Below are 24,744 nucleotides of genomic sequence, written 5' to 3' on the forward strand. Positions count from 1 at the left end.
TAATTTTTTAGGGTCCTCAGGTTGTCCAGCTGGTCAAATTAAAAAGGCTTTTCCTGAGAACTGCACTTTTTATGAGTTCTAGAATGACAGCAAGCTGTCACTTTGGGTCCCAGAAAAATGGCACACTGACACGTCATGTAATCATGAAAACGACTAAGCAGCCCCATGATTCTGATGTTTTGCACACATTCATTTTAAACACGTGAAAAAACTTGAAACATTTTATTCAAGTAATTTTTACAAGAATTTGCAGTTAGAGTAGAGGCAAGGCAACACATAAACATCAAAGGAAATAGCAATTACAAAGACATAGTCAGTGTTATAAATAAGAGACTTTTGAATGTCAGAGTTCCAAAGTTTCTTTTTTTTTTTTGCAAAGACAAAGAAATGCAAAGCCAAACTGTGTTTCACAGAATCTATTGTATACATATATATATATTTCTCTGTTTAAGTAGCATAGGCTTCTATGGATTTAATTCAAGTTACAATTCAGCACCTTTTTAAGACACTTTCATGGAAAATATATACAATGACCATTTTGTGTCTTTTTCCATTATAACAATAATGTTGTTGCGTTGACACCACAACTTGAGAAGTTTAACACTGCTGTTTCCTGCAAAAACTGTGTAATAATCACATAAACAAGTATCGTTATTCCATGACATTTGTGGTATGTGATTGCGTAAATATTGAAATATTGGGGTGCTGTGCATGAGCTTTGGTCTTTTTGTGAGTGGCGAGTCTTATTCAGGATAGAAAAATACAGCAGGATGGGATTCATGGGTTGTTATCTTGCAAGAAAACTGTTATTGAGTTAGAGGAGGTTTCTGACTGGTTTATAGGAGTTTTGGCACTTTAAGTCAAATTCCATCATCTGTGCTGTAAACAATGAAAACGTGGTCTGAGGTGAGATATAAGTAGCAAACGCCCTCTGTAGTAAATTCCATGCCAATTGATAGATGAACTTTCAAAGAACAATGATGATGTGTTAGGTGCAGTAATTTATAGTGAGCTTTGATAGCTGAAAGCCATAATCTGATTGGTAACAATATGTTAGTCCTAGCAAAGTAGGTAAACAGAACTTCAAGTGGATTGAGGACATGTCCAGATGGGTTTTGGGCTTTTATCAATGGCATCTGACATCGGTTTGAGACATTCTTTAGATCATTCAGAATTAATTGACAGAAGCATTTGACCATTATTATTAAGCCCTTCCTGGGGTGAAACACATTGGAGCGGGAGATGGACAGGGGGAGCTATTTGTTGTGAATACTATACTGATATTCAAGTTTGTTTTACATAGGTGACAGCATCAGCATGTGGCCGGTTCATTTTTACCTAACAAGTGAAACAGCTAAGCAGCGATGTGCTCCTGGGCGTGCACCTGGTGAGAGCTGGAGGTACAGGGAAAGGCAGGTCTGGAGAGGAATAGCTGCTATTAATTCCAGAAATAGTGTGTTTGACCTGTTTCAAGCAGATTTTGAATTTCTATAGTTCTGCATAGGAATGAAGAACCCCTTTTCGTTGAACAGCCCATCAACACAGGCCCTAATAGTGTTACATGGCTCTTAATGATCTGTTAATAAGTTACCACATTTACAAATCAGTTAGATCCCATCATCTTTATCATCCTATATTTATATTCTTTTTTTTATGTCCCAACGCTATACTGTTAATTTTATCCATATTTAGGTCAGTGACAAAGAAAACAAAACTGGAGATTCTTAGCCCCATACTGTTGAATTCTTTAGTGAGATATGAAAGAGCAAACAACTGGCTTATAGCTCACATAAACTGTCACATAAATATAAATGTAGCATAGTAGCAGTTTTACTTCTACTTGCCTTGAATGTTGCCTAGATGGATTATAATGCTTAGACATGTGGTTATCAGCATGTAGATTAAATCACTTTCACATACTTTGTTTTTGGACAGGATGACCACCCCAACATATTGATTGGATCTAATATAAATTGCACCCTATTACCATAGTTTAACTGCATAATCTGTATAATACAACTTTGAATAGCCATACTATCAGCCTACCACTTGTAAAATCCTATCCGTTCCGATTACTGTAGTGTCTTATCAATTCAGTAGGGTTCTTTTAATTTGCATAAATTACACATTAAAATATGACTTTCCAGATTGGAAATAAGAATCTATCCTGGCATTTAAAGCACAATAGCACACATTTTTTGTACTGGTCAATGATCTGAGTGTAGTATAATGTCTGGAGAATCGGCTGGCACAGTCTTTTAGATGGAACAGTCCATGTGACAAAACATCGATTGCAAGTCTTGGCCTCTATTTATAGGAAACTTGTGCTGATGGACTATGGAAGCTGCCATTGCTGACCTTAGCTCTGAAAGTTCTAGTTGTCTTGCTGCTAGTCTGATCCAATGGTGTTGAAACTATATGTGACACATACCTGAAACAAGCAGATATGGATTTATGACTTTGTAATCTTCATGCTTGTTGTGGGTGACTAACTCAAATCATTGAAGCCAGAGAGGTAAGTGATATTTTCTAATAGTCACTAATGACTGCCCCATATTTCTCTTGCCACAAGCCTCCTTTAACTTTCCTCTTAGTAGTTCAGGTCAAATAAGTTCATTTGCAAATATTGTGTAAACCAGGGTTTCTCGATCAGAGTTCCTAGAGTTAATTGGGGAAAAAACATTTTCTTATTTTTACTTATCTTGAGGTGTGATGCTAGCACACTCAAGTGTTGGGAACTGGTGAAATAATCCCATACACAATCAATGTAGTGGTATTTCACCCCCATAGTACAGTGTGCAGTAACATGATGTTCATTTGGTTGAATCTGTTCTCTGTTTTGGCATTAGCTGGGGCCAATAATTGGTATGTAATTTATTGCAAGAAAGAGGTGAGCAGGGTACACCAATGATGTTAGCCTTTCCCTCTTAAATTGACTTACTAGAGCAAACAATCCCATATATTGAAAAAAAAAAACTGTGGAAAGACTTTAGTGCCTATTTGAGTTAAAAATTAAAAAGTCATAACGCAATAAAGGAAAAACTGAGGTTTTATCCTTCTGCAGTACTGACCTACATTTGAAGAGATACCAGTTATAGTATCACTTATTGGTAGAAGGATAACAAACAAAAATAATAGGTCAAAATAAACACAACATTATGACCACTAACAGATAAAGTGAATAAACAATGATTATCTTGTTACAATAGTATCTGAATGTGAGTAGGATATATATTGTGCAGCAAGCAAACATGTTGTCCCTGAAATTGATGTGTTGGAAGCAGAAAAAATGGAAAAGTGTAAGGATTTGCACAAGATTGACAAGGGTCAAATTGTAATAGCTAGACAACAAGGTCAGCACATCTCCAAAACTGCAGCTTTTGTGGAGTGTTCACATTCTGGTGTGCTTAGGACCTACCAAAAGTGGTCCAAGGAAGCAAAACTGGAAGTAGTGTCATGGACGGTCAGAGCTCATTGATACAAGTGGAGAGTAAAGGCTGGCCCATGTTTTCTGATTCAATAGAAGAGCTACTGTATCTCAAATTGCTGAACAAGTTAGTGCTGGTTCTGATGGAAGGGTGTCAGAACACAGTGCATCACAGTTGTTGCATATGGGGCTGCATAGCTGCAGACCAATCAGGATGCCCACACTTGCTAATCTCTGTCCATAGCCAAAAACACCTACAATGGGGACATGAGCATCAGCAATGGACCACAGGAGCAATGGAAGAAGGTAGCCTGGTCTGATAAATTCAAGAATGGCTTGAGGAACACAACAAGTTTGAGGTATTGACTTGGCCTCCAGATCTCAATCCAATGGAGCATTTGTGAGATGTGCAGGAAAAATGTGTTCCCTCCAAGGAGCTCCCACCTTGCAACTTACAAGACTTAAAGGATTTGTTGCTGACAGCTTGGTGCCAGATACCATAGCATACTTTAAGAGCTCTAGTGAAGTCAATGTCTTGATGGGAAATGATGGGTGGACATAATGTTATTGCTAATCTGTGTATATCTACCATTTACTGATCATGCTAACATATGTAGTTGTAGATGTAAAAAAAATCATGCAGGGGTAACCTGAGACCTAAGAATTAGTTTAAACATTCCTTCTTGGTGAACGGTTTGATAAAGGCTAGTATAAACTATCCATTTACATGTCATGCAATTGAAAATGTTTGCTCTAAACTTTAAATATGATTGATTTTCAAATAGCAAATGCAATCACATTTTGTTATATGACCATTTTAGCTGTTTATATTAACCACCTACTGCTACAGTGCGGCAGGACTGCGCAAAATCACAAATATATACTTGATTTTGCATTCTGGGTAGAGGGCGCGCACTGCCATTGGCGGCTACAGATGTCGATCACCGGGTCCCAGCCGGAGATTCCTCGCCGGCAATCGCCGAGTATCACTGACAGGAGAGACCTGTGTGTAAACAACACAGGTTTCTCTCCTGCCAGCAAGAACATGCTGCTGAAATACACAGCAGCATGTCTCCCTAGTAAAACACAACACATCACATGATGTAAAACAGCACGCAGCTAACCCTTTGAGCACCCCAGATGTTAACCCCTTCCTGCCCAGTGTCATTAGTATAGTGTCAACGCTTTTTATTAGCACTGACCACTGTATTCGTGTCATTGGGATGTCAGTGGCAGTTAGTACCCCCCCCCCCGTGTAAGAATGACCTCCGCAGTACCGCTGTAAGTCTCTGATCACCACCATTACTACAACCCCTGGCAAAAAGTATGGAATCACGACCATTACTACAACCCCTGGCAAAAAGTATGGAACCACCACTCTTGGAAAATGTTCATTTAATTGTGTAGAAAAAAATCACAAACATGCCTCAAAACTATTTTCATTTAACATTCCACCCTTCTGGCTTTAAGAAACACTTAAAAAAAGAAAGAAAACTAGTCAGTTGCAAACTGTTTTTGCAGATCAAGCAAAGGAAAAAGAAATATGGAATCCCTCAATTCTGAGGAAAATATTATGGAATCACCATGTACTTTGCAGTTATAAAACAAATATCTGTATCAGATGACATCTGCTAAGGCTGGCCATACATTATACAATTATCTGCAGATTTTCTGCCCAATTTCCTTTAGATTTACCTTCAACTATGTAGTGCAAGGGCCTGCCTAATTGGATACAACTGAAAGTGTTGTTTAGGTTTGTCCTCCTATTATATGGTTTTTGGTAAATCTAAACCAAAAATCTGCAGATAATTGTATAATGTATGGCCAGCCTAAAGCAATATGCCTTGAAAACAGAAAATGCACAACAAAACAAATGAGGAACAAATGGCCCGAAACTGGAGTCAATGTCTGTGACCAAACTGTAAGACATTGCCTAAAGGAAATGGGATTGATATACAGAAAAGCCAAAAGAAAACCATCATTAACACCTAAGCAGAAAAACAAGGTTACAGTGGGCTAAAGAAAAGCAATCATGGACTGTGGATGACTGGAAAGTGATATTCAGTGATGAATCACAAATCTGCAATGGGCAGGATGATGATGCTGGAACTTTTGTTTGGTGCCATTCCAATGAAATATATCAACACAACTGCCTAAAGAAAACATGCAATTTTCCACAATCATTGATGATATGGGGTTGCATGTCAGGTAAAGGTACGGGGGAGATGACAGTCATTAAATCTTCAATAAATACATACGTTTTTATTGAGATTTTGGACACTTTTCTTATTCCATAAATTGAAAGAATGGTGATGATGACATCATTTTTTAGGATGATAATGAATCTTGACATTGGGCAAAAGCCATGAAAACTTTTTTTCACTGGCATGGCCTGCAAATAGTCCGGGCCTCATTCCAATTGAAAATTTATGGTGGAAATGAAAGAAAATGATCCATGACAAGGCTCCCTGCAAAGCTGACCTGGCAACTGCAATAAGAGAAAGTTGGAGCCGGATTGATGAACAATACTGTTTGTCAATAGTTAATCCATGCCTCAGAGAATTCAAGCTGTTATAAAAGGTGCTGCAACAAAGTACTAGTGTTTTACTGTAGTGTTTTTTTCATGATTCCATAATATTTTCCTCAGAATTGAGTGATTCAAAATTTGTTTCCTCTGCTTGATGTGCGAAAACAATTGCAACTGACTACAGTTTGTTTCTTTTTTAATTTTTTTTTTTTAAGTGTTTCTCAAAGCCAGAAGGTTGGAATGTTAAATGAAAATATTTTTGAGGCATGTCCGTGATTGGTGTTTTTTTTCTACACAAACAATTGATTGAACATTTTCCAAGAGTGGTGATTCCATACTTTTGCCAGGGGTTGTAGTATAAAAAAAAATAAAAAATATTCCAGTATATATACTGCCATTTCGAGACACTATAACTTTCACGTAATCCAATTAATTTACACGTATTGGTGGGGGTTTTTTTTAGCAAAGACATGTAGCAGAATAAATTTTGGCCTAAATTTATAATGAACTTTGATTTTTGAAATTTTTTTTTACTGGACATGTTTTATAGCAAAAAAAGTCAAAAATATTGGTTTTGTTTTCAAAATTGTCGCTCTTTTTTTGTTTATAGCGCAAAAAATAACCGCACTGGTGATCAACTACCATTGAAAGAAAGCTCTATTTGTGGGAAAAAAGGACATAAATCTCATTTGTGTGCAGTATTGCATGACTGCGCAATTGTCAGTTAAAATAAAGCAGTGCCGTTTCGCAAAAAATGACCTGGTCAGGAAGGGGGGTAAATTCTTTGGAGGGCAAGTGGCTAAACACACAAAAGGGGTTTGAATGATAAACCAGGTTGAATTTTTTCATACATTTCACACAATGGCAACCTCTCCATCAAGTAGCATGATAGATGTGCTAATTTTATAGTTGAACACAAAATATAAGCAGTCTTCATTTTAATAGGGCTACTGAGCAATAACCAACTAACCCAATTTAAAACCAAAGGAAATTTAAAATTACAACTTTTTTTTAAATGTATCCAAAAGCAAATCTTTATTTTTTTTTAATTTTGGATACAGTAAGGGAATTCTTGGAAAAGTCTTTCAAGCTTTTTTTTTTTACTGCCTGTGAGCTATTGACGGGATTTTCTCACTTCCTGTCCCTGTGACACAACAGGAAGTGGCAGAAAATCCCCTCTGAGACAGTTGTCACTGGGACAGATGGTTCCCATTAAAAGATTTCACTTCACCTCCTGTTCTTGAGGCAACTGTAAAATTGTGGTTGTCCTGTGACTTTCTGTCCCTGAGACAATGGCCCAGTGGGAACTAGTAAGCAACAAAAACCTGAGCAGGATTTTAACACTTTCCCAATCTATTTAAAACTTTTGGCTTTAGATTTATTTTTAAAGTCTATATATAACATTTGTGTCCCACTGAGAAGCTGCTGCCCACAATTCACTATTTGTCCAGAAAGACTTTCTTCCAGGCAGGACAAATAATGCAGCTTCTATTATGTAATATTTGGCCTACAATGGCTAGTAACAAAATACGAGGTTAGTCAGCTTTATAAAACAAAACATAGCTGCAATACCAAAATACCCCAACATTTATACACTTTAACATACATATTTGCAAAAGGTATAACAAGCATTTTTACATTTATCTTCAATTTTAGGTTTATGAGCCTTTTAAAGTGCTATTCACATTTTCCAACCTGTGCTCATTTTAATACAACACACATTATTGTTTATTTTCATTCATCTATATATATCTAGCTTCATTCCTGTATACAAGTCTTCCCAATACCACAACTGCACCTCAATCTGGTTTCAAAGACTTCAGGCTCAGAACTGCCAAAATACTACGTAAGATTACACTACTCGCTATTGCATAGTGCTTCATTATTGTGTGCCTGTGTCCCTTTGCATGCTAAGTGTCTGGACCAGGAGAACATAATATTCATACACAGATCAACCAAATAATCTAGACACAATACAAATCACAGTGCCAACTTTGTTACACATGGTTAAAATCCAGGTATGGTCTTGTCAAAGTCCATATGCTTCCATTGAAAAGTGTTTACATCCAATTGAATTTAACAACTTATGAACTCCACAACCAATTGCATCTTTAAATGGTCTCTTCATTGCAGTTTAATAACTGTGAAAAGAAATAACAGATTACTTTACAATATTGTTATTGCACACTTGACAAGCAGTCTGGAAATTGCACACTTGACAAACTGTCTGGAATTTGTACAACATGTTGAATAAAGTAACATGTCACTAGGGGCTTGGCATCAGGACCATGTGTGTTTAAACAAGCGGTAATGCTGTTTTTCAGATTATGGAAACTATCTGGCAAAATGCAGCACAAACTGATCAAACTGAATGCTTTTTTTTTTATCCAAATGGAAATTTGCAAGGCACAACTATGCAAGATAAATTATTCCATTCTTGCCAGCAGGCACACTCATTTTGAAGACTTACAAATAAGACTTACAAAATATGAGTTGTACTTACACTTCGTCCCTTTTTGGCAAAAAAAAGTTGTGCCTATGTTTATAACACTTTAGTGTTGATAACTGGTAAAATCACTATAAAAGCATCTAAACAAGATGATTACTTTGCACTCTAGTTCTGTTTACTCTCTTTTCTGATAGCCGGGAGCAGCAAATAAGGTTTACTGAACCCCATAATAAGTGTAATAATCTCACAGTGTTCATGGACCTGGCACTGATATTTCTGTCAACTTTTGTTCACAACTAACCATAAGCTTTTATAACTCTGTTTACTTCACCCCTCTTCTCCATCCCACAAACTGTACATATCACCCTCATGTCTGTCCTCCCCTTATCACTGTACTCATCATCTCCTAATTCTAATCCCACATGCTAATAAAACCCCCAGGAGTCTAAGGCATGTCCCCTCATATAAATCACACTCTCATGTTACCTCCCTCACCCTCCTGCTTCTCTTAACCTCTGGAGACATATCCCCAAACCCTGGGCCTCCTTTAACTGTAACCCTGTAACCAATTCACCCATCACCCTGTACCATCTAGCAGCAGCAACTATCCACACAATTTAGTTTCCATTCCACTTCTTCCCAAAACCAGCCTACCCTTCTGTACCTTCTGGAATGCTAACTCTGTAGCAAACTCACCTCTGTTTATGACCTTTTTTTCACTAACTCCTTTAATCTACTTAAGGCACCAAAACCTGGCTTCATGAAACCAACACCGCTTCTCCTGCTTCCCTCTCCCATGGTGGTCTTCTCTGGACTCACTCCCCCAGACCCAGTGGATGCAAAGGAGGTGGAGTGGGAATCCTCCTATCCGCAGAGAGCACCTTTCAGGTTCTTCACTCTCCTCCCTCTCTGTTCTTCTCATCATTTGAAGCTCTCTGAGGAATGTTTCCAACACCTTATTGAATCTATGCCACAAAAGAAGGCAAAAGGGGGTCCAACCCGGTACTAGCAAGACGTACCTAATAAAGTGGCCATGAGTGTGCAATTCTACTTTCTCCTCTTCCTTTCTCTGTTGGAGTTCCCCAAGGTTCTGTTCTTGGACCTCTCCTATTCTCAATCTACACCTCCTCTCTGGGTCAGCTGATAGCATCCTATGACTTTCAGTATCATTTCTACATTGACAACACCCAAATATATCTCTCTACCCCTCAGCTCACAACATCAGTCTCCTCACACATCACTAACATACTGACTGACATACCAGTCTGGATGTCACACCACTTCCTCAAACTCTTCTTTTGGCCTCGCATCCAATCACTTTCCAAAACTTGCCATCTCAACCTCTGCAACATATTCAAAATATGCCCCTTCCTAACCAATGACACCACAAAGCTCCCAAATTATCTCTCGCCTCGACTACTGCAACTGCCTCCTCATTGGCATACCTTTACATAGGCTATCCCCCCTCCAGTCCATTATGAATGCTGCTGCCGGGGTCATTCACCTTACCAACTGTTCAGTGTCTGCCACCCCTTTCTGCCAATCCCTGCATTGGCTGCCACTCACCCAATTGATTAAATTCAAATACTAACAACTTACAACTCAGTCCTCAGCGACATCACTAACCTGGTCTCAAAATACCAACCAAATTATTCTCTATGTTCCTGCCAAAACCTCCTGCTCTTTAGTTCCTTTGTCACCTCCTCCTCCTATGCTCACCTCCAGGACTTTTCCTGAGCCTCTCCCATCCTATGGAATTCCCTACCCCAATTTGTCTATCTCCTACTCTGTTGACTTTTAGGTGATCCCTGAAAACGTTTCTCTTCAGAGAAGCCTAGCCTGCCTCCACCTAACAATTGTATATGTATTTACCCCATAAGCTCATCCACAGTTATTACCTTTTTGTATCACTTGACCCTTCCCTTTTAGATTGTAAGCTCTAACAAGCAGGGACCTATGACGCCTCCTGTACCCAATTGTATTGTAACTGTACTGTTTGCCCTCATGTATACTGTTTAATAAAAAAATTTCAATGACCGCTGTCTCCATTCAGCTCAATGAGTGAAGTTTCTTGCAAAGCAAGTTGTAAACGTAAATCTTTAGTGTTTTCACCAACCATCATTAACACTGTCTTATCTACAGCACTTGAAACATGTTGACCACAGTAAAAGCAAACAGCAAGCCAGCATTAGAGAGCAGTTATTTGCACTAGTTTTGATTTCTGATCAATGACTTTTGGCTTGGGTATATTTTTCTGTGACTTAAAGTGTTCCTAAACCCACAACAGTAAAATCAGTCTGTATAGGCAGTAAAGCATGCTTGTTCTACTCACTGTGGAACCTAAGGGGTTAATCCTCTGCATTGTGTAAAAATGCTGTTTGATCCTGACTTCTCTGATCCTCCCCTTCTTCCAGTGTCCCCCTTTTATCTCCTGATAAGACATATCTTGTAGAGTCACTCTGTACATACTCAGTTTGGTGTGTATTGCTAGAAAGGGTTTTTTTTTTTTTTTTGCATGAGAGAGTGCTCGGCTGGACATTTATAGAAGTCACAAGACTGCTCTAACTGCTGATGAGAAAAAATATTTAGCAGTTTATATTTAATAAAATAATTGCACTTCCATGTTCTGTGTACCATGGGAGACCAGATATAGTGAATGCAGGGTCCTGGGTTTAGTAACACTTTAAGTTAAATTTGTTGTCCCTGTGATAAATGGAACTAATGATTCGCTGGACATGAAGTAAGAGAACGTGTACGTTAGTTCTTTCACAAGGAAAACAAGCTCCACGGGGCCTTTCCTGATTTTCTTTTTATTTTACTGCTTTTTCCACACTCACCTACAGTTCCTTGAAAAAGTATTCATACCCCTTGAAATTTTCCACATTTTGTCATGTTACAACCAAAAACGTAAATGTATTTTATGTGATCGACCAACACAAAGTGGCACATAATTGTGAAATGGATAGAAAATGATAAATGGTTTTCAAAATTTTTTACAAATATCTGAAAAGTGTGGTGTGCATTTGTATTCAGCCCCCTGTACTCTGATACCTCTAACTAAAATCTAGTTGAACCAATTGCCTTCAGAAGTCACCTAATTAGTAAATAGTCCACCTGTGCGTAATTTATTCTCAGTATAAATACAGCTGTTCTGTGAAGTCCTCAGAGGTTTGTTAGAGAACATTAGTGTGTGACGATTGTGGCGTCAGACCCCAGCCCTTCTCACCAAACTCATGACCGATGGACTAGCCAATCTAAAACTGCGCTGTCACATGCGTAACAATGCCACGCCCAGCTGCACCCTGCACAAAGATTTTCCAGCTAATGGACCACAGTCTGTGTACTTGCAGCCTGGGAGCAATTGTTAATGGGTCAGGTTAATTACGCAATTAACCCTTCACACTGCCACCACCTCCTTTTTGTACAGAGAGGAAACTCGGCAATATCAGCTTAACAGAGAGGAAGGGGGGATGTGGAGGAGCTGATTTGGGAGTAGAAAATGATAGAAGATGGAGGCCTTTGCCAAAATGGAGGTTCGCATCCATCTGTGTGTTCACGATTGCTACATAGTGAACAAACAGCATCATGAAAGCCAAGGAACACACCAGATAGATCAGGGATAAAGCTATGGAGAAGTTTAAAGCAGGGTTAGGATATAAAATATTTCCCAAGCTTTGCACATCTCATGGAGCATTATTCAGGCCATCATCCGAAAATGGAAAGCGTATAGTACAACTGCAAACCTACCAAGACATGGCTGTCCACCTAAACTGACAGGCCAGGCAAGGAGAGCATTAATCAGAGAAGCAGCCAAGAGGCCCATGGTAACTGTGGAAGAGCTGTAGAGATCCACAGGACAACTATTAGTCATGCACTCCACAAATCTGACCTTCATGGAAGAGTGGCAAGAAGAAAACCATTGTTGAAAGAAAGCCATAAGAAGTCCCATTTGCAGTTTGCGAGAAGCCATGTGGGGGACACAGAAAACGTGGAAGAAGGTGCTCTGGTCAGATGAGACCAAAATTGAACTTTTTGGCCTAAAGGCAAAACTATATGTGTGGCAGAAAACTAACAATGCACATCGCCCTGAACACAGCCATCCCCACTGTGAAACGTGGTGGTGGTAGCATCATGTTGTGGGGATGCTTTTCATCAGCAGGGAGACGGATGCTGGTCAGAGTTGATGAGAAGATGGATGAAGCCAAATACAGGTCAATCTTAGAAAGAATTAACCTGTTGGAGTCTGCAAAAGACTTGAGACTGGGGAGGAGGTTCACCTTCCAGCAGGACAATGACCCTAAACATACAGCCAGAGCTACAATGGCATGGTTTAGATCAAAGCATATTCATGTGTTAAACTGGCCCACTCAAAGTCCAGACCTAAATCCAATTGAGAATCTGTGGTAAGACTTGAAAATTGCTGTCCACAGACGATCTGATAGAGCTTGAGCTATTTTGCAAAGAAGAATGGGAAAAAAATCTTCACTCTCTAGATGTGCAAAACTGGTAGAGACATACCCAGAAGGACTTGGAGCTGTAATTGCAGTGAAAGGTGGTTCTACAAAGTATTGACTCAGGGGGGCTGTATACAAGTGCACGCCACACTTTTCAGATATTTATTTGTAAAGAATTTTGAAAACCATTTATCATTTTCCTTCCACTTCACAATTATGTGCCACTTTGTGTTAGTCTATCACATAAAATCCCAATAAAATAAATTTACGTTTTGGTTGTAACATGACAAAATGTGGAACATTTCAATGGGTATGAATACTTTTCCATTGCACAGTAGCTTGCATAGGAAGCTTGCATCTCTAGCTTTTTCTCTCAGAACCAAAATTTGGTGAATTCTTGCATCACAAAAAGACAAAGTTTAGTACCCTAAATTAAATATAAAAATTGTAGTACAGTGGGATATGCTTACCTTTGGATGCTTACCTTTTTTTTACTAGAAGCCTGCAAAGCATTGTACCTGCGGCCAGCAATCATCTGCAGACTGTCAGTGTATTTGCCTGCTCATACTTTCTATGGGTAGGCATTTACTGAATGATAGAAAACATCAACAAACTAGTTAGAGCACTCAACAGCACCCTGGTAGTTCATTGAGAACTACAAGTTGTCAGCCACAAAGGATGTTGTTACTTGTAGTTCACCTATTCACAGAACTCACAGTGCATAACTGGGTGGAGCCCCAAACTGACCCAAGTTTTAAATTGAGACGGCTGGTGCAGGGAGAGGATCCCCGGCCCACTGTCACAATGAAGGATCATGGGCTGCTGCAACAGTAACATATTGCATGTTAAACCCTGAATACCACATTACAAAAGTGAACTTATCCTTTAAGTTTAGGGTTATATTTATAAATGTTTTCACCAAAGATTCACACAAATTTTACCCAGGAGTTCTACATTTTTCCAATTGAATCAAATTCTTGGATAAAAGTTGCGTAAATTTTGGTAAAAACATTTTTAAATACACCACTTAGTGTCTCTTTAGATGAATCTTTTTTATAAGTTAGGAAGCTTGGATACAGTAGGGAATAATAAAACCATGTCAGTGTCCCATTGGATAGATTTCACTTCCTGTCTAGGAGACACAACAGGGAGTCAGAGAAATCTCTACAAAGTGAGGGAAAAATCTCCTTTAAGGGCCCCATCAGATCAGATTGTAGTCCATTGCAATGACTTGTAAGTAACTTGTAAATAGTTTTACAAAAAATAGTTTCAGTTCATATTTGCAAAGTAAGACACAATGCATGAAAGCCTGCTTGGAGTTTTCAAAACTTTCATGTGTTTTGCACTGAGGAGAGGCTTCCTTTTAGCCATTCTGCCATAAATCCCAGATTGATGGAGGGCTGCAGTGATGGTTGTCCTTCTGGAACTCATAAAGTTTTGTGTATGTTTTAGCATAAAGTTTTGTGTATGTTTTAGCACAACAACAGTGTGTAGAGAGCTTCATGGAATGAGTTTCCATGGCTGAGCAGCTGCATCAAGCCTTACATCACCAAGTGCAATGCAAAGCATCGGCTGCAGTGGTGTAAAGCATGCAGCCACTGGACTCTAGAGCAGTGAAGATGTGTTCACTAGAGTGACGAATCACGCTTCTCTATCTGGCAATCCGATGGACGTGTCTGGGTTTGGCGGTTGCCAGGAGATCGGTACTTGCTTGATTGCATTATGCCAAGTGTAAAGTTTGGGAGGGGGGATTATGATGTGGGGTTGTTTTTCAGGGGTTGGGCTTGGCCCTTTAGTTCCAATGAAGGGAACTCTTAAGGTGTCAGCATACCAAGACATTTTGGACAATTTCATGCTCCTAACTTTGTGGGAACAGTTTGGGGATGGACCCTTCTTGTTCAAACACGACTGTGTACCAGTGCACAAAGCAAGGTCCATAAAGATACGGATGAGTGAGTTTGGGGTGGAGATTGGCCTGCACATAGTCTCGACACAACAAAACACCTTTAGGATGAATTAGAGCAGAGACTGCGAGCCAGGCCTTCTCATCCAACATCAGTGTCTGACCTCACAAATGTGCTTCTGGAAGAATGGTCAAACATTCCCATAGACACACTCCTAAACCTTGTGGACAGCCTTCCCAGAAGAGTTGAAGCTGTTATAGCTGCTATGGGTGGGCCAACTCAATATTAAACCCTACGGACTAACATTGGGATGCCATTAAAATTCATGTGCATGTAAAGGCAGGCGTTCCAATACTTTTGGCACTATAGTGTGTGTGTGTGCATATGTGTATATATATATATATATGTGTGTGTATATATATATATATATATATCTCACACAAAGATCTGAGATGTACTGTATCTTTGGATCAGGAAGAATAGAAATAGCATCAATGTACATAAGCCCAATTATCAAAGTCTGCTCCATCTCTGACAGTAAAGATACCCTGGGCCAGTTTTAGTTTTTATTAAAATTCCCAAAAAATTGTTAACATTCTCTCTTGTAGAGAAACACCTATTACACTGTTCAACAGGTAAAAAGTTTTGGGCATAAAATTAGCTAATCTTACATAATTTTGGGGTGCTGAAAACGAAAATGACCCTAAAAAATGTTGATTGGCTCTAGTTTCCATGATATATTCACCCATCTAATGACGTAAGCCATTCAAAATTATGATGCAACTTCAGCTGCATATTGCGCAATTGATACTGGTGACCAATAGAAAATTGCATGTATACTGAGATGATGCAATATTAGCCTTTAATTGCATCACTTCACTGCATAAAAGCTGCAGTATCTGTAGCTGATTGTAGTTCGACAGCGTCTTTACATTTTGTTTTATGCTTATATAGGCTACTCAGTAATGCCTCGAACTTGTGTGAATAAAGCAGATAATTTCTGCTATATCTGCGGTGAAATAACTTTTATCTCACAAAAAAGGAGGATAACAGGAATGATTAAGAAAGCCTACAACTTGTATTTTGGCTGCAAGATAGGAGACCAGGACAAGAGCTGGGCACCACATATATGCTGCAATTCTTGTGGGACGGCACTGGAGCAATGGTTGAATGGAAAAAAGGCATCTATGCCTTTCGCTGTGCCAATGATTTGGAGAGAGCCAACAGATCATGTTAGTAATTGTTACTTTTGTATAGTGCCTCCAATTGTAAAAGGGCTAAATAAGAAGAAAAAGTTATCTGTGCGCTATCCAAATATTCCATCGGCAATACGTCCAGTTCCTCATGGAGAGGGGCTACCAATTCCTAAAGCACCAGAATCCTTCGTGGTTGAGTCAAGTGAGGAAGAACCTGAAGCGTGTAGTCACGTGCAGTTGTAAGAGATAGCCCTTTCCTCGAATACAAGAGAAAAGCCAAGAGAAGCAAAACCGACACAAACTGAAGACAAAACTAGTGAGAATCCTAAGTATTAAAATGATTCAACTTAGCTTATGGCTATAATTTTTCTTGGTAATCCTATGCAATATATTATGCCATTTAGGCTTTGTTATGTAGTCAATATCACTTGCTTTATATTTGTGGAAAGACATATATCTATATAATTATTGTGCATTATGTAGTCATTACGCCTATAGTAGAAAACTTTCCGTTTACAGAAAAACTAGAGCCAATTGACAAATTTCATTGTTATATTTGAACTCAGAATGTGAAATTCATTAAGAAATTGATCCTTTTGTTTCCAAAACTGGCAAAAAATAAAAATTTGTTGAACAGTGTTATTAGTGGTCAAGGAAGTGATTACAGCTGGATCTGAAAGGAGTGAGTCAGAGGAAAGAATATCTTTAGAGCAGACAAAGCATAGTACTGTAGCTGGACTGCATCCAGGAAAATAATTAAAAGATATCTGAACCAGACTGGATGAAATCTATTACTTGTAGGGTTTGAAAAGAAAACCCATTAAGCTTGTCTATACCTCATTCTGTTTCAATAGAATTATGTTTTTCAATGTCTTGCACTTGCTTACACTCTCAGACCTACCAGAACACTAGGGCATCCATCAATAAAAATGCTACACGCATCTGTTCAATTTGGAACATAACCTGCTATGACTGCTCTTATTTGTAGTCATCTACAATGTTTTGCAGAAAAGTTGGAAAGGTCATAATCTAGGTTTATTTGCAAAAGGGATTTCTCTTTGTATGTATATAATAATTCTTCCAAAAACATATTTTCATTTTCAAAAGGACATTTTACACAGCCCTATTAGACATAAAACTGCAAGTTTTCATAATCTTGATCCTCAAGAATCACTAACAATGCTGATGGCTTATATCAGCAGGTGACTGCTTTTTCCATTGTAAATAACAACTGAATGGCAGAGTAGCAAATAGTTGTTAGTGACCTCTGCTGTTACTTCACTTAGGAATATACGAGTGCTTCTTCCACTCTGTATAAAAGGAACATAGAAACCATTATTGTATTTTATATTGAAGCCTTTTTCAAAGTTCTTAATAGAATAGGGGAAGGGTAGGATTCTATATCTGGTTCTAACGCTGTCTGAATCCTCATTTTAAAGATTTTCCTTCACTTCATTTGACCGTGTTTTCACCTGGATAGAAAATATACAGCAAGGCCACAAACCGCAATAAAAAAAAGCTGATGAAGATTCTGTCTTTCCTCTACTCTGCTAAGAGTGCTTTATTTACTTCCTCAGTTTCCTTTAGAGATTTCTTTAACTTTCTGTCCTGGTGATAACAATGTCACCTGAAAAGGAAGTGATAGGAAACACAGAGAGCATTAAGAACAAAGAAAGGTTCTAACCTGTGCCACTCTATCCTAAACTAGAAAAAAGTTTTGGCTTGAGATAAGCTTTAGCTGTGTTAAAGGATAAGTTCACCTTTTGCGAAAAAATAATAAAGACACATTTTTCCAGAGGAAAAAAAGGCATTTATTATTTTTTCCCTAAGGAGCCTAGAAAGCATTGCAACCATGATCAGTGGTTCAGGGGTGCAGTGCCAAACCCTTGCAGACAAGCCCTGCAGTTGTCAGCCTGTGCCTCCATACAGGCTGACTGTTTACAAGCTGCAGAGCTTGTCAATGAACTACAAGGCCGCACATCAGCAACCTCGCACTCCATTCAGTACTATAAGCAGTCAGCTGCAAAGGCTGACGGTAGTTGTAGTTTGTGCATTCACAGGAAGCTGTGAATGAATGACGCGGCTGTGTGGGTGGAGACCTGCATGGCCACATTTTTTTTCAAATAGTGACAGTGGGCTCAGGGGGAAAAGATCCCCCTCTCGCTGCTACTGAGAGGCGGAGAGGCTGCAGCTGCTGGAACGTTACGAGTGTAACGTAGCATGTTCCAAAAGGTGAACTTATCCTTTAAAGAGACCCTTTCTCCAACCTAAAAACTGCATGTAAAAGCACAAAACATTCAAGTGCCGTAAAATGCGTACTTGCAGCATTATTCTTTTCCATAAACCAGTTTTTGTTTCTTTGCACTATTCTTTTGAACTTGCTAGCAAATTAGACTTCTTCAGGAGTAGTCAATTCTCTAGGATAGCCCTCTCCTCTTTTGCCTGTATTGGCCCATCTTCTTCACCACTTCCATCACCTCCCTACATAACCTATATTGGTTATATATTATTGGTTCATTGTAGAGGAATCTGGTATAAAATATATTCTAAGCTTCAAAATCAAAATTACTGGAAATTTTTGCGCAGCACTTTATACTGTAAAGGGAGACCGTACAGATACAATACAATAAAAAACAAGAGGGTTAAGTGGGCCTTGCTAATAAAAGCTTACAATCTAATAGGGTGGGGCAAGTGGAACAAAAAAGTATGACTGTGGGGATGAGCTGATGGAAGTGATAAATGCTTAGTTGGAGGTGTGATAAGCTTCCCTGAAGAGATGAGTTTTCAGGGATCACCTAAAGGCAGCCAGAGTGGGGAATAACCAGACAGTTTGAGGTAGCGAGTTCCAGAGGATGGGAGAGGCTCTGGTGAAGTCCTGGAGACGAGCATGGGAGGAGGGGAGACAAGGGAGCTTAAGAGCAGGAGGTTATGAAAGGAGCAGAGAGGACGGTGTGAGTGATATTTAGAGACAAGATTGGTGATGTAGCTCGGGCAGAGTTATGAATGGCTTTGTATGATGTTAGTAATTTTGAATTTAATTTGCTGGGCAATTGGTAATACAACATTACTGGTAACACTACTTTACTGCACTACAACAACATAGCAGGGTTTTTCCATAATCGGAAGTGTAGCTGCACACCACTTTATGTAACAGAGAGCATGGACTATTGGAACACACAGTTTTCCTAAGAACCATGACTTTTTAAACTCACTCCAGTGATACAGTAAATAAGTACACTTGGTATTGTGTTCTCTTGCTCCACATCAGCATTTTTGGGTAGCAGCTGCTATGTGGAAAGAAGTACATGTAATTGGTTTTCTTGAAAGGCATCCGCTTATAAATAGTTTATACAACACTGTTAGTATGGTAATAAGTCCATACTCACGGAGAAATTGTACAGCTAGAAGTGTACACATGATGTCCAGTATATCGTAGGTCACAACGAACAACATTATTGGAATAATCAGATTCTGGTACCAAGTAGCTTGGATTCACACTGACCTGAAAAACAGATTTGTATGGATGATCACATACTGGATTTGCATTCAACATCACGTGTAATCTGTCAAGTTTATTTGAAATACCTTTAAAATATAGTTTCCAGGCTTTACATCTGTGATGTCAATCCACTGGCAATCAATATCTGCATTATAGGTGTCATAACAACCAGGACTCAGTCCCTGAAAGAAGGAAAACACATCCCAATGACCGTTTACATTTTTAAAATTATGTTTTGTGAAAAAAAAATCGACAGGCAGATGTATAGATGAGGTGATAATTAACAGAAAATGGCATTAACCATTGCAAGATTTCGACATAGCACAAGAGAAGATGCAAAAATAGTTCATAAAGAACCAAAATCTAATAGATAAATATGATTCTGTTTTAAGTAAATCCATGCTAAGATGTGTGGAGGCTACCATTGCTGACAACCTTTTGAAAATGCTAATCACCTGTCTTGTCTATCTTCAGTAGATAAGTCCAAAATGAATATTTTCCCACATTCTTTAGTGTATGTAGTGACTAATGGCAAAGCTTACACAGAGAAAAGATAAAGAAGGTTCTCCAGCATTATGGGATCAGACATTCTTTCAGATCAATAAAGCCATGAAACTCCGCTACTGTATGATACACTGAAGAAGAATTACAGCTCAGATCCTGACTGTATTCCACATACTGTATATCTTACTGGTAGAAAAACTGTTCTGATTTGGGATTTGCACTAGAGTTATACAAGAGTTTTGCTAGAGTTTTATGACACAGGGCACACTTGAGCATTCATTAAGAAAAACTCTGACCATAGCCACAAATGCTATGGGGGTGTTTTTCAAAGTGATTTCTCAGTAAAATAACGCATGGAGGCATGGATGGATGGGTGAGTTTGCTTTGAATAATAAAAGTGAATTAAAAATGGCTAAAATATCGTATTCCAAGAGTAGTGGTTAATGATTCATACTCTGAATGGTCGGGTTGTCAGTGGTGTACCCCAAGGTTCAGTGTTGGGACCCTTACTTTTGTTATATATTTATAAATGATATAGGGTCTGAGATTAAAAATACCATTTCAATCTTTCCGGATGACACCAAGCTGTGCAGTGGAATAACATCCTTACAAGATGTCTTCAATTTACAAGCCGACCTCAATGTTTAATTGGGCAACTATGGGACAAATGAGGTTTAATGTTGATAAATGTAAGTTTATGCACTTGGGGGCTAAGAATATGCATGCATCATACATACTGGGGGGGAGTCAATGGTGGAGAAGGATCTGGGAGTTCTGGTAGATCACAAGCTTAATAATGGCATGCAATGCCAAGCTGCGGTTTCTAAAGCGAGCAAAATCCTCTCTTGTATTAAAAGAGGTATAGACTCCAGAGAGAGAGAGATCATATTACCCCTGTACAAATCATTAGTAAGACCTCATCTGGAATATGCAGTTCAATTTTGGGCACCAAATCACAAAAAGAACATTGGGGAACTGGAGAAAGTACAGAGAAGGGCAACCAAACTGATAAGAGGAATGGAGGAGATCAGCTATGAGGAAAGATTAGAGGAACTGAATTTATTCTCTCTTGAGAAGAGGAGATTAAGGGGGGATAGGATCAACATATATAAATACATCAGCGGTTCATATAGTGAACTCGGTGTAGAGCTATTCACCTTGAGGCCTTGATTCTTTCTTGGGTACACAGAATATAACTGGATACTAACATGTATAGGTAAAGTTGATCCAGGGAATATCCGATTGCCTCTCTGGAGATCAGATTTTTTTCCCTGCAGGAGCAAATTGGATCATGCGTTGCGGGTTTTTTGTTTACCTTCCTCTGGATAAACTGTGGGTGTAGGATTATAACTTTTTTTTTTTTTTAACCACCTCCCTTCCGGCCGTTGTATATAAATGGCCGGACGGTGGCACTGCAGGGTCGGGTGGCTGTCTATAAACTCCCAGGGAGCGCGCAGCACCGCGATCTGGTGCCCGCTGTGTCCTCCGGACACAGTGAAACACCGATCGTCGGACGGGACCTCTGTACGAGGTCCCGATCATGTGATCACTGATTGGCCAATCAGTGATCACATGCAAAGTAGTAAGCAAGATGTCACTTCTGACATCATTGCTTACTACGTGTGAAATCTGTGAATGATCACAGAGGTCACATGGTACAAGGCTATTCACAAAAGCCTTGTACCATGTGACAAGCTGTGACCAATTACAGCTCACTCAGTACTTCTCAATGAGTGCAAGAATGCACACAGAGAGAAAGAGAAATGATTGCTTTTACATCCTATATGGGTGTAAAAGCAATCCATGTAAAAAAAAAAAAATCTTCATCACCCCCCACAAGTAGTACAGTGTCACCATGGTGACACTGTACTGCTAGGGTGACAGTATGTAAATAAAAAATAATAATATAAAAAAATAAAATAAAAATGTTTAAAAATTATAATTTTTGCTTATAAACTAATTTGGATTTTTTTTTTTTTACTAAAAAGATAACGGAATAAATTTTGGCTAAGATTTATGATGAAATATTATTTATTTGCAAAATTTTATAAAAAAAACACTTTTTTTCAAATTTTTGGACATTTCATTTACATAGCAAACAAAATACAAATCCCAGTGGTGAATAAATACCACCAAAATAAAGCTTTATCTGTCTCAAAAAAATGGTAAAAAATTCATTTGGGTACAGTGTTGCATGACCGCGCAATTGTCATTCAAAGTGTGATAGCGCTAAAAGCTGAAAATTGCCCTGGTCAGGAAGGGGGTAAAAGTGTCCGGTCTGGAAGTGGTTAATGGTTGAACTAGATGGACTTTTGTCTTTTTTTAGCCAGACTAACTATGTAATTAAATAGCATTTTTGGTTTGTGATGCTCAGATGCAGTGTAGTTCTGCTTCAGGTAATATATTGTCCTCAGCTTAAAGCTGAAATTTAGGTATGAATTTTTATTTCATGATTACATTGGTCCAGCTTGGAACAATGTAAGTATTATTATACAGGATTTATATAGTGCCAACAGTTTGCACAGAGCTTTATAAAATGAAGGTAGTTACAATACAATTTGGTACAAGGGGGAACAGAGTAAGTATGCATATTTCATACCTGGGAGATTGCTGTGGAAGGCGACAATTGCTGTAGTAGCTGCTGCTACTACAGTGATCATCACTATCTTTCAGGTCCTGTGCCATTCACATTCCACAATATTAAACACAAGGCATTCCCTGATTGAACAAAGTGGAGAGGGGATGGTGACATCCCAGAGAGCATTGCAAGCCCAACAGTGTTCTAAAACTCCCCTACTCGATCTGGGGGGGGGACTTTGGCTTTAGATAAGCTTTCATTTTCACAGTATGTAATTTGTGAATTGGTACCCACCCTTACTTTATGTGGATGTCCACAATATTATCCATTTCTCTGAAAAAGTGAGAGAAACTGTGACAGGGAGATCTTCTAGGTGGAGTTACCAAGAGGAAAAAGAAGCCTGCAGGTGTCTCAGTGTAGACTCAGATTCCTTTCATAATTGAAATATATTTTGTTGGTGGACTGACCCTGTAAACATTATCTGCTTACAACACACTGCACATAACAAATATCTATGCACCTGTCAAGCAGAAGAGAGAAAGGTATGGAAAATGGAAGGAACTGTTATGATAACCCTTGGTTTTACCCGTATCCTGTTTGACATCACTACATAAATATTCTGGTAAAAATGTAACTCGGTGAACTTTCCAGTGCTGACATATTTGCAATTGAGTGAGAAATAAATTAGGAATGAACTAGAGGAAATGATAAACTATAGTTCCAAAGGAAAATATAGCTGTGCTGTTTGTCTGCACTCAGGCACATTTCAAGGTACTGTTAGGCTGTAGAGCTTAAATGAATGTAGGATATGCTTAGTTCCCTGCAGACGTGGTGGATGCTGTTACAAAAAGGGATTTTAAAAATTCTTGGCACTGAGCTGTAATAGAAAAATGGCTTCTGATCAAATAAAGTCTGAGGTTTCACCCGGCATAGGAAAATGTGCATATTCTATGAAGCCAAGTCTTACTTGCTATAAAACCTGATGTTCTACTTGCAGAACACTCCATTCTTTTCCTTGGATAAAGCCATTCTTGTCAACTTGATATTAACATCCTACACCTAAGTATAAGCAGTTTGTGCTAAGGACCCTAGCTGTTATCTGTCAGGTCAAGAGGAAGTTTGTAACAGTGGACACTGGGGCTATTGTCTGAAGTCAACCCATCTCAATGAAAAATGAATGGCTGATTTCCAAATATCGATCTTATTCTGCTTTAAAGTGGTTGTAAAGGCTCATGGTTTTTTACCTTCATTCATTCTGTGCATGAAGGTAAAAAAAAAAAACTTTTGTGTGCAGCTCCCCACGAGCCCCTCTAATACTTACCTGAGCCCCATCGCGATCCAGTTATGTGCAGGAGAGCCTTACCTCTCAGGGGGCTCTCCCTCCTTATTGGCTGAGACAGCAGACATAGGCTGCCACTGCTATCAATCACAGCCAGTGAGCCAATGTCGAGAGAGAGAGGGGCAGGGCCGATCTGCTGCTCTGCATGGACATGCAGAGCAGCGTCTTAGGAGCGAGTGTGCTTGGGTGCCTCCATAGCAGGCTGCTTTCTCTGGGGGCACTTAGCAGGGGTGAGAGGCCAGGAGCACCAGCGGGGGGACCCGAGAAGAGGAGGATCAGGGCTGCTCTGTGCAAAACCATTGCACAGAGCAGGTGCATATAACATGATTTTTCCGCTTTTGTTTTTCAGGACAGCACCTTGAGAGACCTTGGCTCCTCCCCACCTGAGGAAACACCTCCACCCTAAATAAAAAGTCTGTGCTCCCCTCCGACCTCAGTTCTGGTGTTCCCTCCGGTGGGGAGACATCTTGAGGAAGCTCTCAAGGTGCTGTCAGGGGACAGTGGCCTGAAACCTGGAGCGAGTCCAGGGCCGGAGAGTCGGCTGTGGGGACTCGATGCAGCGGGGAGTGAAGGCCGGAGTGCCGGCTGCAATCCTCCCGTGGTGGGCTGCAGGATAGGAGTGTGATCCCGGGGTGACAGGGCAGGAACACTAACCTGCCAGCCACCCCCGAACCCCTCCGGTGAGTTGCGGGTGTCAGGGCGGCCTTGGTGGGATCTGATGAGGATCGAGGAGCAGTTCCACTCCTTCCCATGCTGGCAGTTAGTGGAGCTTGCTGGGCAGAATGTCGGGAGACGGAATTTCCGGCGGAAGGGGCGGGGCTTCTCCTGGGGTCCCGGCTTCTGCTTCCGGCCACAGCCCTATACACC

The 24,744-nt window shown here is 39.5% G+C and overlaps 1 protein-coding gene across 2 annotated transcripts in view; it reads right to left on the reverse strand.

Annotated features, from left to right (window-relative positions):
- Positions 1 to 207: 207 nt before the first annotated feature.
- The window catches only part of LOX (lysyl oxidase), a 97,698-nt gene continuing 73,161 nt past the window's right edge, over positions 208 to 24,744 (reverse strand). For both annotated transcript variants that reach the window (XM_089673800.1, XM_089673741.1), the window contains exons 5-7: positions 19,543 to 19,638; positions 19,344 to 19,459; positions 208 to 8,095 (exon numbers count right to left, since the gene is read on the reverse strand). In XM_089673800.1, coding sequence (XP_089529926.1) covers positions 8,089 to 8,095; positions 19,344 to 19,459; positions 19,543 to 19,638 — 219 coding nt within the window. In that variant the 3' untranslated portion in view covers positions 208 to 8,088. The remainder of the gene's footprint in view (positions 8,096 to 19,343; positions 19,460 to 19,542; positions 19,639 to 24,744) is intronic.

This window comes from Staurois parvus, unplaced genomic scaffold (assembly GCF_062004578.1).
Source record: "Staurois parvus isolate SC_StPar_1 unplaced genomic scaffold, SC_StPar_1.0 ptg000004l, whole genome shotgun sequence".
Lineage (NCBI taxonomy): Eukaryota > Metazoa > Chordata > Amphibia > Anura > Ranidae > Staurois > Staurois parvus.